At 35.6% G+C, this 18,100-nt stretch overlaps 1 protein-coding gene across 1 annotated transcript in view; it reads right to left on the bottom strand.

Annotated features, from left to right (window-relative positions):
* Window positions 1-18,100, bottom strand: part of Upf2 (UPF2 regulator of nonsense mediated mRNA decay) — a 53,947-nt gene that overhangs the window by 21,948 nt on the left and 13,899 nt on the right. Inside the window, exons 4-5 of the mRNA XM_072540373.1 lie at window positions 16,319-16,705; window positions 433-895 (exon numbers count right to left, since the gene is read on the bottom strand). Coding sequence (XP_072396474.1) covers window positions 433-895; window positions 16,319-16,705 — 850 coding nt within the window. The remainder of the gene's footprint in view (window positions 1-432; window positions 896-16,318; window positions 16,706-18,100) is intronic.

Genomic DNA, 18,100 nt, shown 5'->3' with positions numbered 1-18,100 from the left:
AATTAAAATAATTATGTCTTCTATAACTCCTACATACGTTACTAATTTTTAAAAACTAAATAAGCTTTACGTAATTTTGTTTCAAATACATTTCGTAAAAATACTTATTTTAGTACATATACATTTTTAAAATTCACTTAACAACGTGAACGATAAGCTGCTGTGTGTGCAGTGAACGTCCAGACTGATTGATATATCTCTATCTAACTTGCGGCTTCGATTATCTACTGTTGTTTTCTACTGGTAAGCGTTGTCATATTTTATGAGATACTTTAAAAATCCGGTATCCTATGACTATTTGACTGTATGTGAATTATTAATATAGAAGTTGGATACATTATCTATGATCACAACCTGGCAATGATGTCTACATTTTTAATACTTAACTATGGTAATAAATAATGTTTTGAAAAATAAATTATAACAACTTACCTAATATTGAAATATTTAAGATTATGAGCACCTGTCAAACATTTTACAGCATAAGCAGCAATTTCTGGATTGGCCCAATCTAATTTTCTCATAAGTCTCATAATTTTGTCAGTATTATTCTTCTGTAAATCCTGATAGAGTAACTTTCTTATAAATTGATGCATCACAGGTCTCTCTTTTTTCGTAATTGTAACGACTTCAGGGGGATTAACATAATAGTAAGCATTTTCAATCTGTGTTACGTATCTCGAATCCAATGCCATAACTGCCTTTTTTCTCATCATTTGTTCTAGATACACTTTAGTTCTTTGGTAAGAGTCTGGACTACAGTATAAGAATCTTCCGCAGACTTCCAACAAATTACATGCCATTTCAATGTGATGATGAGAAAAATCATGAAGTAAAACTTTCAGGCAGTAGAGAGCTTCTATTTTAGAATATAATTTAAATTTTACGAGTTCCCCTAAAACATTTTTATAAGTTAGATTAAATATAACTCAAATTCACTAGCGATTAAATTTAAGAGGCTACATCAGCGCGTCATCAAGACGGAAAACGCGTTCCAAGATTACAGCTTTAATTTTTAATATTTTGTCGAGATATTTGGCACACACATACGTGATATAGTAAAGAATGGCGGTACGGAGCCCAATTTGAGAAATATGTTAGTTTATGGAAATTACTCTATAACTAAATAAAATATTACAAAAACGAGTCTGTACCGTCATTAAGAAAAACAAAAAATTACACTTTCTTCAAATAACCTTTTTTATCCCATGCCTAGATTTTGTGTCAGATTGGAATTACTAAAATCACCTAAAATCAAAGATCTATAACAAGAAATCGAACTTAACTGAGTGAGTTGGCAACATAGAGAATAAGTCAGCGCCATCACATTTGCACACCTGCGTCTGTTTTTTGTGTAAGTGATAGCACGATTCTGCTCTGTTATCTGTATCGATATCTGTTCAGCCAGATATTGGAATATTATTTTGGATGTGGATTATGGATATTATTTTCTAAGATATTGGAATTCGTTATTGTTGATTCATAGTGAAGTAGTGTTTGTTTAAAATGAATGTATTATATTTGTGTAATAGAACTAGGTTGTTGGACTATTTGAAAAAAATAGATTATTATTAATTGTGAGTTTTATAGTTATATTTCAAATAAAGTAAAAATATTTCAAATTCTAATGCGAGTATACAGGGTGTTTCAAAAAGGTATTTCATAAATTAAATCACGCATTCCGGGGACAAAAATAAATTGATTGAATCCGACTTACCTTAGTACAAAAGTGTACACAAAAACGTTGCAGCCCTTTGAAGTTACAAAATAAAAATTGTTTTTTTGCATTATCTCCGAAACTACTTGACATTTTGTAATAAAAATGGACACGTTACTTTCTTGTTTTGAAAGCATTTTTCATAAAAAAGAAACAACAAAATCTAAGCATACAGAAAAATTTTAAGGGGCGTGTGCAGCCCTAAATCCCCTCAAACTTTTGAGTACGTTCAAATCAAATAAATTTTGTGTCATCATTAGTTTAACACATTATTTTTAAAATTGTTTGCCTCGTATCACTTTTTTCAAAAAACAGTTTTTATTGAGTTACGGCCCTTTTCATTAAACTTTAAAAAATTACGTGCAACTAAATATATGGCTTAAATGAATTAACAAGTACAAAAAATGTTTATAACCTCTATAAATATGATATTATAATAAATGTTCAAAATGACCCCCATTTTCTTCAATACACATTTGGTATCGTTTTAATAAGGAAAACCGAATGCGCTGAAAAACCATATGTCCTGACGAAATTGATTTGCAGCTTCAATTATTCTAATCCTCAATTGTTGTTCGTCCTCTATTGTTACAGAATACACTTTCTCTTTCATAAACCTCTAAAAGCAAAAGTCCATGGGATTAAGATCAGGACTTCTGGGTGGCCAAGAAATAGGTGCGTCACGACCCCTTCCAATCCACCTACCAGGATACTGCCTGCAGGCAAAAATATTCCCGGACTTCATTACTGTAACTCGGTGGAGCGCCATCTTGTAAAAACCACATATTTTGCCTTATTGCAATATCCACTTCTTCCAAATACTCTTGTAAATCTTTTGCCAAGAACTGCAAATAATTATCACCATTTAAATTGTTGGGAAGAAATACTGGGCCTATTAGATTGTTATCCACAATTCCTGCCCAAACATTAACTTTGAAAGTCCTTTGGTGATGAGTCGTTTTTTTGGCGTGAGGATTTTCGTCGGCCCAAATGTGCTCGTTATGATGGTTTGTTATTCCATTTCTGCTGAAGGTAGCCTCGTCGGTAAACAAAATATTTCTAATAAAATTAACATTTCGAGTGTTTTCCATTAACAACTAATCGCAAAATCCAATCCTTTTAGGATAATCTTCAACCAATTACTCTTGAACCGTTGTTAAGTGATAGGGTTTAAGCAGCTGATCCTTCAAACGCCTCCAAACCCTTTCGTGAGGAACATTTAGTTGAGCAGCTATTACCCTTGTACTTGTTTCAGGGACTTCTTCAATGATTTCTAAAATGTCTTCATCAGTTGCATCCATTATTGGACGACCACTATTACCAGCAACTTGCGGTTCGAATGTACCCGTTTCCCGTAAACGACGATCAGTGGTCAGAAATAATCGTCTATCGGGTGCATTTCGAGTTTAGGTATTTTACTGCATAACGCCTTGCGGCTGCACTATTTCCTTGACATTCACTTACGATATTCCCGATAGTTTATTGAAATCATAATTTAATCTGATCCAACTTACTCAAAGTTAAATGCATATCTGCCATTTCCTGAAATGTGTAGGCCATCAAAATTTTTAATATTAATCTTATTCACACAATAAATGATAGCTTCAAATTATTGACTATTATTGATGGAACTGTTTGTAATTATTGTACCCGTAGAAACTAATTGTAATTTTATGGCCAACTAGGAAAAAACTAGTTTTTCGAAAAAATGATAAAAGGCAAATAAGTTTTAAAAATAATGTGTTTATTTGAACACATGATGCCACAAAATTCATTTGATTTGAACGTACTCAAAAGTTTGGGGAGATTTATGGCTGCACACCCCTTTAAAAATTTTCTGTGCGCTTAGATTTTGTTGTTCCTTTTGTAGGAAAAATGCTTTCAGAACAAGAAAGTAACGTGTCCATTTTATTACAAAATGTAAAGTAGTTTAGGAGAAAATGTAAAAAAAAAATTTTTATTTTGTAACTTCAAAGGGCTGTAACTTTTTTTGTGTACACTTTTGTACTGAGGTAAGTTGGATTCAATCAATTTATTTTTGTCTCCGAAATGCGTGATTTAATTTATGACATACCTTTATGAAACACCCTGTATAGTTTTAGGAGGATTTTTTATTCTAGAAATATAAATTATTTTAAAACAGAAAAATTTCTCAAGCGAAAGATAAAGTCACGCCTTCCAAGAAAAAGTCCAGTAAAAACCGTGCTAAAATGATTCGAAAATCGAAATTAGAGCCACCACAAATTTTAATAATGTAAGTATAAGCAATCTACTGTTGTCGTAAATAAAAAGTGTGAAAATATATTATTATTAAATTTATGATAGGTACTTACTAATTCTTAAGCTAAGATGTTTTATACTAATTTCGTAAAAAAATGTTTGTTAAAATTTATATGCTTATGTTTATTCTTTTTTGTATAATAAATAAATAATAAAATATTTTCATAAAATCGTAATGCTTTTTTTGCGTTTCTTTATACTTTTAAATCCGAACTCTAATTATCACAATATTGTGCCTTCCTTTTTGATAATATCACGCACTGCCGACGCACTGTTGCCAAAGGTTCGCAGAACTTTCAAAAGACGGTGCGGCTACTATTTCTCAAATTAATAGTGATGACGCGCTGATGTAGCCTCTTAAGATCAATTACGAATTGATGAAAAGTTTTTAGTCTTCATTTTTTATAATTGAGCTTTATTTACAAGTGTATTAACAATTTTAGAATTGTAGACCAGAGAAATTAGCAAATAAAAAGCCTTTTTTTGTGATACTCTGATACAGGTATCGAACAACAGATTTTGATAAATTTGGTGATAACAATACGTAATAAACAAAATATGCAAAAATGAAACTTAATTTTTTACTTACAAATAATATATAAACAAAGTTATTTTTGTTAATCTGTTGCTTAATTATTGCAAAAATAGCTTCAAAAGTCCATTTTTTGAAAATTATTAATGACTTTTCTAAAAATGCACAAAACAAAAAACTTTAACTTCGCGTGATAATAGCGGCAATATCATATGTATTCAGGTATAAAAATTTCAAGAAGTTTCACTTAATAGTTAATGCAAAATTGAAACTTTTTATCCAGTAAGCTTTTATCTACTATTAACTATTAGGTATACATGAATTCTGAAAGCACTAAATTTAAGAGAAAGGCTTATGATATCAAATTAAATCATTTAACGATTAGACAATTTACTTTAACTATTTAGGTTACAAAAGTACTGTGATTTTAAACTTATAAACATTTAAAATAACATCAACATATAGGAAGTTAATTTGTTTTATTCGAAATGTTAAAAAATACCATGTAATACGACCCTTAGAACCCGAGTCATCCCTGTTTTATTTCTAGATTTTACTATTTTAAAAACTAAATTGATAAATTTAAATTTATAAAAATCTCCGGTTATAATCAACGAAAATTGACGTTTTGAAATTTGGGGTACCTCGTTGCATAGATTCTAAAGATTTAATCAGGCAATTTGTGAATTGTTTATTTAACCGGGTAATTTGTTTAAATAATTAAGAATAAATAATTCATAATCATCATCATTTGGCTCTACAACTCTATGTGAGTCTTGGCCGCGTTTACTATTTGCCTCCCTTGTTGTCGGTCCTGAGCAGCTATTTCCCATTGCTGTATTCCGATTTTTTGTACTGCGTCCTTCCATCTCTTTCTTGGGCGACCAACTGACCTTCTGCCATCGGGCCTTTCCCAGAGTGTGGCGTTCGCCATGGTCCGCCTATCTTATTCGGTTTGCTTTAATGTAGCGTACTATGTTTTTATCTCCATATACTGTCTGTAGTTCATCATTGTGTCTTCTTCTCCATTCTCCTGGTGTCTCTTCTCTGCAAGGCCCATAGATAGTCCGCAGTGTCTTTCTTTCCAGTACCAGTAATTTTGTCGTTTCCCGCTGGTTCAGAGTCCATGTCTCGCTTCCATACGTTATTGTGGGGCGAATTATTGTCTTGTACACGCTTATTTTTGCTGGTATTGAGAGTATTTTTGATTTAAGAGGGTATTTCGGGTCAATGCTTTTATTTTTTTCGAATCCTGAGAAAACTAATAAATATTTTTGACAAATTTAAACGCAGAATGAAAGTTTACATTATTCCCGAGGGCCGAAAGTCCCTTAGAATAAACAAGAAGTTTCTTTCAAATAAGATATTTGAAATTAAAAATTACACTTAATTTTCTCTTCTTTTTCACCCCTGTAGCTTATTAAAATAAACATTATAGAAGTTTTCAGGGACTTTTGGCCCTCGGCAATAATGTAATCTGTCATTCTGCATTTAAATTTTTCAAAAATACTTATTAGTTTTCTCAGGATTCGAAAAAAATGACTGCATTTAAAAGCATTGGCCCAAAATTTTGCGCGTACGCTCTTAAGTACGGTCATTAATGAGTAATATGCCCTGTTTGCTGCAATGATTCTGGCTGCCACGTCCTTCTCATATTTATTTTCAGATGTTACGATCGCTCCCAGGTACTTGAATTCTTTGACGACCTGAAAGTTGTATTTATTGATTGTTACGTTTTGTCTAACCCTTGGTCTTGGGTTCTTCGTAACCACCACGTACTTGGTCTTGTCATCGTTGACTTTCAGACCAACTTCCTTGGCTCCGTTTTCGAATAGGGTAAAAAATTCTTTTGCATCTCTGGAGGATTGTGCAATTATGTCCACGTCATCGTCTTTTATAAATCTTGGGCTGTTGGTCGTGTTGCCCTTAATTGTTTTTAGGGCATTATAAAATTGTCTAGCCTGACCGGTTCTATGCTCCTCCTCCAGTTGCTGTGTTCGCTCTTCTAGGTACTGTTTCTTTTTTCTTCTCAAAAGTCTTCTCGTTTGAGTTATCACTCTGTTGCCTACTTTCCTTTTCTGGAGAAAAACCATTGGTTTTTCTTCTTGTTATTCCTTTCTTTTCCTATAGTTTCGGCTGCGGCACTTTCTATGGCGTTCGTTATATTTTGCCATTTCTGGCCTATGGTCAATTCTGGCGTTGATGTTTCTTCTTCTTCCAGTATCTGCAATTTGTTTTGGATCAGTGCCTGATATTGGCGTTCATTATCAGGTAAATCGAGCCTTGAAATGTCCCATCTGTTTCCTTGTTGGCGTTGCTTTGGCTGTCTCGTCTTTAGCCTATTTCTCATTTTTGTTCTGATCAGGAAGTGGTCAGAGTCACTTTCTGCTCCCCTCAGACTGTGTGCGCTGATGATATTTCTGCATTAGTGTTATCATGTAAGCTATGTGTGCTGATCACCGCTTTAAGATGGTCCTCTTTACCTAGTTTGGCATTTAAGTCTCCCAGTATAATTTTGACGTCGTATCTGGGTGACGTTGTGTAATGTTGGTCTAAAATTTCATAAAATTCCTCCTTGTAGTTTTCATTTGCTTCTTCCGTTGGTGCGTGGATTGAGAAGAGGGTTAGGTTCAACCATTTTCCTTTGAGTCTTAGAGAGCTCATGCGCTTGTTGATTGGTTTGAAATCAATTATGGCAGTTAACTACAAACCCACATCCAAATTCGTGCCTTTCTTCTTCTCCTGACCAGAAAACCAGGGAATTTTCCATTTGCAGGCTTCCCGATCCTGTCCATCTCATTTCCTGAATCTCAGTTACGTCCATCTTATATTTTTGAAGCTGTTTTATGGCATGTGTTGCAATTCTGGGCCTGAACCAGGCAATAGTATCCGATTCGTAGCGTCTTTCTTTTTCTATGTACGGATTGCTGGTCCATAGCAAAATCCCCTTTTCGGAGGACCATTTCTCCCTTCCTCGTCTGCCCTGACCCTGTCTTCCAATGGGGTTGGTTACCCAATCTCCAGCAGGGTTGCTCAGGTCCTCCGGGATTCGCCCGTGCAGCTCAAGCCGTAGTTCGTGGAGGTGAGGATAGGAATTGAGTAGGATAGGCTAGATATGCTAACTGGAAACAGCATCTTGTATTGCGCCTCACAACCCCTTTTGAACCCAAAAAATAAATAATTATTTTGCAAAATTTTACTTTTCTGTTATTATTATTAAAAGATAAGGTTATGAAATGATAGGTAACTTAAATATTTATGTATTGTAGTTATAAATAATTTCTTTTAAAAATAAATTTTCCAAAAAAATTAATTTTTTATTTGAAAATCAAATCTATATGTGATAATTTTTCTTGAATTATGCTTATAATTTTAGTATGTTAATATTAATAACGTAATCATTGTAATATGTTAATTATATATAAAGATTAATCTAATACTTTTTATTTATAATTATACACAGTTTATAAAAATTAATTTCTGTAAAATATATTTGTAATGTTTTCTGTAAAGAAATTGCTAAATAATATACGATTCATTACACTTTTATAGTATATAAAATATTCTTACTTGAAAAATAAGTATTAATGACAATAATTATTTGCAAGTAGGAAAATTTTAAATAATGCACTCCATGGCTCGCTGTTGCACTGCGCATGACTTATGATTCAGCCAGTTAAAAATGGTCGCTTCGTCTAGCCCCCTCAGCTTTGTAGTTAGAAAACGTGTAGTATGATAACGTGTTTATTATCGAATGCTTTATAGATTGTTTTCATTGTCATAAAAAATTCCAAACCTTTTTGTAAAACTCGATTGACAGACAAGTTTTATTTAAATCCTAGATACTTTACAATGTTATCGTGCCTCTTCGTATTATAATTATAGGTTGGTTGTTAGAATACTCTTCTTAAGAAAATTGTGAGATATCTAAGTGCAATTTGATTTACTTCCATTACTTCCATCACAGACAATTATAATTACAGATAAAAACAAATGTAATATAATGTATGAGTTTCAAAAATTGAGCTAGCAATTGATCTAATTATAATACGAAGAGGCACAATAACACACAAAAACACCTCATCATACTACACGTTTTTCAATACAAAGCTGAGGGGACTAAAGAAGCCACCATTCTTAAATGGCATTAAAAGCCATACGCACTGAAACAGTGAGCCAGTTAGCTCGTTATTTAAAATTTTCCTACTCGCAAATAATTTTTATCATTAATACATATTTTTCAAGCAATAGGAAAAAGTATTATATGTCACATCATATTATTTTAGGATTTTTGTCTTTTTTCAGGACACTTAATTCTTGCGTGTAAATAAAAATTTCAGAGAACAGATTAAATAAATATAAGTTTTAGTAATTTAATTTGTAGTATTTTGCAGTTGTAATAATTAACAAATAATAAATTACAATTGTGACAAATTACAAAAAAACGATTTTTTTCAATTACTGAAGACATCTAATTATATGCTGAAAAATGATATTAAAATAGACTATTTCATGTAAAATTTTGTGGAGAATCCAAATCTGTGTTCAGAGTGGCATTTAGGTTGAGAAAATAAGGAGAAATTGCAGAAAACTTTCAAAAAAAAAACGTACAATTTCGGAAAAATTGGGAATTTGGCCATTCATATGAATGTAATACCATTTCATCCTCTGGCATAAGAGCTGCGCTTATTTTTACCTCAATATACTTTTTTTTTAAGAAAAAGAGTTTTCAAATTTTCCTTGATAGTTAGGCTAATTTTAACACCGGAATCATGTTCGGTAGAAAATTTTACATTGAAGATGTATTTTTCGATACTCTTTTGAGTCATCGCTAAGTAAGAAAAAGTAATAAAATACGGGCAACATTTTTTTCTTCGAAAAAATTGAATAACCCGTATAAACCGCTATTTTGTAGTACATCTCTATTTTTCCCGTGCTATACTGTCTACGTCGGGCACTTTGGTTCTTCTTCTTTTTCTTTTTATATAGACATGACTGTCTGTTTTTCAATGTGCCTCCAGTAAGTTGTTGTTCCATCGTTTTCGTGGTCTTCCTACTGATCGTCTTCCTAATGGGGAAGCGTCTCTTGCTGTGTTGACTACTCTATTAGCTGTCATTCGGCTTATATGATCGTTCCATTCTACTCTTCTATTTCTTACTCAGTTCTTGATGTTCTCCTCCTTACATCTACGTCGTATATCTGTGCTTCTAGCTCTGTTCCATAGTGTTTTACGATCAATTTTTCTAAGTGTGTCGGATATGACTGATGGCTGTTTTGTAAATTCTGCCTTTTATTTCTTTCCCGATATTTTTATTTCCCCATATGGTTTTATTCGGGCAATCTGCGGCTCTGTTTGCTCATTCACTTGATCTTCCACTTCAGTTTCGAGCTCTCTGTAGATAGATAATGTGATGCCTAGATATTTAAACTCCATCACTTGTTCTATTATCTGACCTTCCAGCTCCAATTTACATCTTAGTAAATTTGATGTTATAACCATGCATTTGGTCTTTTTTGGGTAAATTAACATGTTAAATTTTTTGGCGGTTATATTAAATTAGTGCAGAATACGTTGTAAATCATCCTCATTGCCTGCTTCAATAGGACCGGTCAGTTCTTCTACTTTTACTTTTATTGTGTTGCTTTGGTAGGTATTTTCGATCATTTTGATTATTCCTAGAGGCATCTGTCTTACGTACAATAAGTGGATAACATCCTTTAATTTGACCCAGTCAAATGCCTTCTTCAGGTCCACGAAACATAGATATGCCGGTTGGTTGTATTCTAATGATTTCTCTTGCACTTCTCATTATAAATATAGCTTCGGTGCATGGTCGGTCTTCCCGACCTAAAACCTCGTTGTTCTTCTGCTAGTGTTATAATTTCATTCAGTTTATTTGTTATCACTTTGGTTGTTAATTTTAGTGTTGTGTTTCATAAATTAATTCCTCTGTAATTTTCCGGGTCCGATTTGTCTCCCATTTTGAAGAGAGGCATTAGGATGCTTGCGGCTGAGGTGGTTAGGTCACATAGAGAGAATGAATGAGATGGAGCCGCCAAAACATATTTATAACCAAAGAATAGGAGGAGTGAGAAGGAGAGGCAGACCCAGAGCACGATTTAAGGATCAGGTGGAGGAAGACTTGAGAATGTTGGGAGTACGAAACTGGAAAACCAAGGCGAAGAATAGAAGAGAATGGAGACGTATCTTTGAGCAGGCCAAGACCCACCATTGGTTGTGGAGCCAATGATGATGATGATGATTAGGATTGTGGCAGATTGACAGTTAACCTCCAGCCACACATGGGTTGACTGTGCTACCGAAGTGATGGAACGTCGACGGAGAAAAGAAGAAGAGATCAGAGCAGCTGAGGTCTGTCAGAACATGATCACATGACGAGGTGACAACGAAAAGAACTCTTACAGTTTTCTTACTTGTTTTTAGTATGTAGATTATTGCTAATAAATCAATAAAACAGTTTAAAGTGTGCCCCGACTACTTTGCTTCCCGCAAACAGGCCACATTGGTGACCCCGAGAAAAAAAAAAACTGTAAGTAAAACGTTTTATACACAACTATGACAAACACCGACCAAACAATGCCAAACAATATGAATATTACACCGTGCGAAGGCGATGATCACTAATTAATTGCACGGGTAGGCATTAAAGCGCCAGAGTTTTGGCGCACTGAACCAGAACTATGGTTTCTCCGGCTAGAAGCGCAGTTTCGACAAGCCAAAATCACAACTGACAACTGTAAATTCGACCATACTGTTGCTAGTTTAAACAGTGAAGTAGTTATAGAAGTAGCAGACATAGTAAAGAATCCCACTGCTGGCAATGCCTATATACAACTAAAAACTCGACTTCTCGACAGGTATGGCACCAGCTCAGATGAAAAGATCCACAAGTTGATGGAACTCACTCTGGGTGACCTAAAACCCACTCAACTACTCCATCGAATGCAAGCTTTGGCCATGGATAGCATTAGTAGGCAAGTTCTCAAAAATTTTTGGTTGGACCGCCTACCACCTTCAGTTCGAAGCGTTATATCTATTCTTGATGGAGACCTAGAAGAACTTGCTACGTACCTCCGGTGTTCCAGTTTTCCAGTCATGGTTGTTACCGAAAGCTCTACCTTAGACAAAACAGTGGCTGCATTGAGTGACCAAGTGAATGCTTTATCCAACAGATTAACTGTAGCTGAAGAAGGGCAACAGATTCAAATGACCAAGAGTACCAAGTCATCATCTAACGAACAGTGTTACTACCATCGAAGATTTGGTGCACAAGCAAAGAAATGTAGACCACCCTGCAATTTTACAAAAAACGATCGAAGGGCGCAGTAATGGCGGCAACCGCAGCCCCTCACATACCACGCCGCCTCTTCATTACCGATAGTGCTCTCCAACTTCAATTTCTTATTGATACAGGGGCAGACCTAAGTGTGCTTCCACGTAAAATCTGCACTGCGACTCAGCCCAGCACTGTATGCCTGTATTCTGCCACCGGATCGTGCATCCAAACATATGGTCAGAAACAGCTCACACTAAACCTTGGTCTAGGCCAACCTGTAAAACATGGACATTTGTAGTCGTAGATGTCACCACACCCATACTAGGAGCCGATTTTCTGACGTACCATGGCATTAGTGTAGACATGAGAAACAAACGACTAGTAAGTCCAAGTATGTCAAGCAGTATTACCTGTGTGTCTCGTCGTGTTAGGGTGCCAGAAGTAGGCTTATCCACTGCACATCCCTATGATCATCCAACTGTTGCTATACCAGAGGATACTGAAAGAGTCCAGCACTATATTGAGACTCGAGGTACACCAGTTTTCTCTAAACCACGAAGACTTCCACCAGACCGTCTTCAAGCTGCACGAGCAGGATTCAACGAGCTGATGCAGTCAGGCATTATCCGACCATCAAAGTCATCTTGGGCCAGTCCGCTTCACTTAGTTCAGAAGTCCAATGGACGATGGCGTGCCTGTGGAGATTTCCGCCGTTTAAATGCCATGACGAAACCAGATCGCTACCCTATACCGCACATCCAGGATTTTGCTAACCAGCTACATGGTAAGAAAATTTTCTCTTGCATCGACTTGGTACGTGCTTTTTACCAAATTCCAGTCCACCCGAAGGATGTCCAAAAGACGGCTGTAATAACCCCCTTTGGGCTGTACGAGTTCCTCCGAATGCCGTTCGGTTTGCGAAATGCTGCCCAGACGTTCCAGAGATACCTCGATCACCTTTTTCGAGAATGCTCATATGTGTATGTATACATTGACGATATCTTGGTTGCCTCGGAGACTGAGACTGAGCATGAGCAACACCTGGCATCAGTACTTCGAATTCTGGAAGCAAATGGACTCCAAATCAACAAGGATAAATCAAAATTCCGTAAACGTGAAGTAAACTTCCTGGGTGCCACGGTATCCCCAACTGGCGTTCGTCCATTACCGGCTAAAGTTAGCGCGATTCGTAAGTTTCCACAACCTACGACCTATCGACAGCTACGACGATTTATGGGTATGTTCAATTTCTACAGACGTTGGTTACCTAATGCTGCCAATGAGCTAATGCCACTAACGGAGTTATTGTCTCAGCAAAAGAAAAAGCAGCAAGAACTAACATTAACATCAGCAGCTGCAGCAGCTTTCACCAAGGTAAAAGAACTCTTGGCCGCGTCGACTGAATTGGTCTTTCCAGCACCAAATGCCCAATTGAACATGTCAGTTCTAGAACATATTCGACATATACAGGGCGCAGCCAATATTGTTGCCGATTGTCTCTCACGACCTGAAGTAGACGCTATCACAACACCCATTACTATTGACTATGACCGGCTATCCGAAGCTTAGACTATAGATGAGGGTCTTCAACAGACCCTGAACGATCCTGCCAGTTCCTTACAACTTCAACGCATAGTTCTACCAGATAGCCAGCGGCCGATTTATTGTTCAGTCCAAGATGGTCGTATACGAGTTTATGTGCCAACAGTGTTCCAAAGAGATGTTTTCCTAAAGTTCCACACGCAGTCCCACCCAGGGCATGCTGCTACATTACGAATCATTGCTGAACGTTTTGTGTGGCATAACATGAATCGCCAAGTCAATCAGTGGTCACGAGAGTGCATCCAATGTCAACGTGCCAAAATCGGACGTCACACTGTTACACCTGTGACACCTCTAGGAATGCCAGATGATCGATTCGCACACATACATGTCGACATCGTGGGCCCACTTCCAGCAAATTAGAACTTTCGATACCTGCTCACAATTATCGACCGTTTCACAAGATGGCCAGAGGCCATACCTATCTCGGAGATTACAACCGAAGTTGTCGCGCAGAAGCTTCTTGAGGGATGGATATCCCGGTTTGGCGTGCCAGCAACCATAACAACGGACCGAGGTAGGCAATTTGAGAGCCAGTTGTTTCGCCAGCTCAATGGATTGCTAGGTGTACAACATATTAAAACCACTGCCTACCACCCACAATCAAACGGATGTATTGAACGTTTCCACCGAACACTCAAGGCTGCTCTCATCGCCGCGGACACAGTATCGTGGGTTGAAGCCCTCCCTCTGGTCATGCTAAGCCTTCGAAACTTTTTCAAACAAGATATTGCATGTGCAGCCTCCGAGTTAGTGTATGGTACCCCAGTGAGTCTCCCTGGACAGCTGCTTGTCCCTAGTGCTGTTACACCCGACGAGCATAGTTTTGTCCAACGACTACGGAGACCATGGGAGCATTGCGTCCTGTACCGACGAGCAACCACTCAGCCCGCACTGCCTTTGTCCATCCGGATCTATAGACGACGAGTCATGTGTTTGTGCGGACCGATAAAGTGAAGCCTCCTCTTACACCTCCCTATACTGGCCCGTTTAGAGTGTTAGAATGAAGTGATAAGTTTTTAACAGTGGATGTCCAAAATGTTCCTCAGCGGATTTCCATGGACTGGCTCAAACCAGCATATATTCCAGCGGCCCAACAGTTGCAGGGAGAACATGCATATGCCAACCGTCTGATGAGAAACACAAGTCAACATAGCCGTTCGAAACCAGCAGGTTCCTCACTGGAGGGGAGCCCTGTGGCAGATTGACAGTTAACCTCCAGCCACACATGGGTTGACTGTGCTACCGAAGTGATGGAACGTCGACGGAGAAAAGAAGAAGAGATCAGAGCAGCTGAGGTCTGTCAGAACATGATCACACGACGAGGTCACAACGAAAAGAACTCTTACAGTTTTCTTACTTGTTTTTAGTATGTAGTTTATTGCTAATAAATCAATAAAACAGTTTAAAGTGTGCCCCGACTACTTTGCTTTCCGCAAACAGGCCACAGGATGCTTTGAAATTCATTCTTGACGAATTCTGTTTTGTTCTATTATTTTTTGGATTAGTTTTAATAGTTTTTTGGTCAGATTTGATCCTCCGTACTTTGGGAGTTCGTTCGGTATTCTGTCCTCTCCTAGTGATTTTCTATTTTTTAATTTCCTTAATGCTTTCTTTACCTCTTCCTCCTCAATATTTATTTCTTCGTTTGTCGTCACCTCTGGTATTGGTGGTTCATTATCGCCACCTTTGGCAAATAGAGATCGAAAGTAGTCTACCCATGTTTCCTTCTGAATGTGTTTCGTTTTTATTAGTTCGTTCATCTCTTTTCTTTGTCCTCTGATCATTCTCCATATTTATTTTTGTGTTCCGTAGAAGTCGTGTTCCATCTGTTTTGAGAAGCTCTCCCAGTGTTCCCTTTTTATTCGTCTATCTAAAGTATTCGTTTCATTTCTGATTCGTTTATAGTGGTTGTATGCCTGTTGTGTTTTGTTGTGTTCTGTATTGTAAAAAGGCTTTCTTCTTTTCTTCACATTTTGTCTTAACTTCCTCACTAAACCATGGTATTTTCTTTTTTGATATGTCAGTGATTCTGTTGCTGCGTTAATTATGTTATTTTTGAGTTTTCCCAATATTCCTCGATGTTGTCGTTTTCTATTATTTTTTAATATTGTTCTAAAGCTATTTTCTTGTGGCATTTTAAAGTACTTACTATTTAAATGGGAATAAGCCACAGTTAAAGGTTAAAGTAAGTTTATTAACGTTTCAATTTCCACTTCGGAAATCGTTCTCAAAATACAAACATTAATGTTTATTATTATTATTCCCATTAAAATAAAAATTATTCTAATATTTTGATTTCTAATAATGATTTTTTTTTGTGTTGGCGCCGCTCTCTTGGGTGTGAAGTATTTCAGGATGAATCTTATTATACATAATACTAGGCTATGGTCGCTACCTACATCTGCTGAGTTGAGGCATATTAACTCAATTATTTTCGATGGATGTATATCTCTGTTAGTTATAACATAATCTATCATAGATCTTTGTCCACGAGTGTTATTAAATGTATATTTATGTTGGCCTTTGAGGTCAAAAAATCTTCTTATTTCGTCATTTTTTATTTTATCAAGGTTATTCCAAGCATGGATAATTTCATTTTTTATGTATTATTCGCTTTCTTTTAAATTGCTTCCATAGCGCTTACTTGGGTAATAACTGATCTCAAAATCAGCACTTGCATTTAATGCTATTGGGACTTTCTGTATAATTAAAGATATATTCAAACCATACAGTTGAATAATAAAATCGTTTCCATTGCGTCTGAAACTTTAAAATTTCATGTATCAACCATTTTAAGCTATATTTCATTACACTGCCTATCTTTTCGTCATAATCATTTACATATATCAAAAAACTAAAAGTAACTGAAAGGAAAATTGACTTACCTATAAACCTAGCGACTTTAATTTTCGATTCTATATTTATCTGATCTTTTTTCCTAACATGATACTTAAAATCCTGTCGTAACATTTGACATAACTCGCTTCCTACTTCGGGAACTGCAGGATGCAAAATAGCAACAAACCGTGCATAAAACGGAAGCAGATCTAATCTGGTGCGGTTAACGCCAAACAAACTACGAACCAATTTCTTACGATTATGTTTGTTGTTTAATGTAACCAGAAAATCTATTGCTGCATTATCGATCATTTCCCTGTTTACGCAGTTAGGTAAATTGTTTAAAAAAGCTTCTAACACTATTTTATTGCTGGCAGTTGTTGAAGTTGGATCTTCTATTTCTTCCTCGGTAATAGGAGGTTCTTCTGCTTTACCTAAAATAATATTTGTTTAATTTAGGCATTTGAGAAGTTTGACTAACTAATATATACTGCGAAGCAAATCTGTAGTAGCCCCTCTGCACGACAAGAGGGATAAACTACAATTTAGTATGAAAAACGCTTATCAGTGGACGAAATATTATATTAAGTTTCTATAAATATTTACATTCTAATTCGACACAAGCGTTCTTTATTTGCTTCCTCGCTATGGAAAAGAGCGAGAAAGCGACGACAAATACAATAGAAATGGATTTGTACATTTTTTGTTTTTGACATATACAGGGTGAGACATCACTAAAGGGACGGAAGATTATAGCGAAAGGATAAAAGAATTAAAAAATTTTTTACATTAATAGTTCCTAAGTTGATAAAAGCTACATTTTAAAATTATTTTAAAATATAATAGGATGTCCTAATAAATTGTGGCGTATCAAAGTTATTGTGCACCATGTATTTCATTGTATTTTCTAATTGTCCGCAAAAAATAAGGTACAGTTTCATATGGGTTCCCTATACTTAAGTATACAGAGTTCTGAGTTATGTCGACTTTTCTTAAAAGGTATAGATTTAACAGAAGAGTCATTCTCAACTTATTTAAGCAATTATAAAAACTTTTCTCTTACATCTAAATAGTTGGATATTCGTTGAAGATATTCCATGATTGATTATCAAACATCTCTCTCTTTACAGGGTGTTCAAAACTTAAAGTTTCATTATTGGATTATTCAATGTGTAATATGAGGCCTATTTTAAATGGAACACCATGTATATTAATCAATCGTAATATTAAACAAAGTTCCTCTTGTAATATGTACCTACCTGTAATATTTCCTCAGCCTAATATTACCAAAAAACAATTGATTTCATTTGAACTTGGAATAACCCCTCTAATTTGTGTAATTTTTATGAGACTTTTATATGGTTGTTTTTTTCATTGATAGTAGATTACTGTATATAGCACTTAGATTCTAAATGTCTGCTCTTTTGTTCAAGACGTTTTGTGTAGTTTTAATTAAACCCTTTTTTAGAAACAGTCTTTTGTTATGATTTCTTTCCCTTCTCAATATCTCTACTTGGTCATAGTTAGGCATGAGACCAATCGTGACAGAATGCTCACTTAATGCACAGGCTTGTACTTTATTCAGATTAATGCCACTCTTAAGTTATATATATATATATATATATATATATATATATATATATATATATATATATATATATATATATATATATATATATATATATATATATATATATGGAATTTAAATAATGTAGTGAAGCGCAAATATGACGCTGTATTCTGTTAGCGTCACTAGCCTCCCCTACTCGATTCCGACTTTGACCACTGCGGTGAACCTCGGTAACCTAAGCAAATCTGTGGAAGATTGT

Source organism: Diabrotica undecimpunctata, chromosome 8 (genome assembly GCF_040954645.1).
Source record: "Diabrotica undecimpunctata isolate CICGRU chromosome 8, icDiaUnde3, whole genome shotgun sequence".
Classification (NCBI taxonomy): Eukaryota; Metazoa; Arthropoda; class Insecta; order Coleoptera; family Chrysomelidae; genus Diabrotica; species Diabrotica undecimpunctata.
Note: the sequence above shows the minus strand (reverse complement) of the source record. Positions and strands in the feature narration are given on the sequence as shown.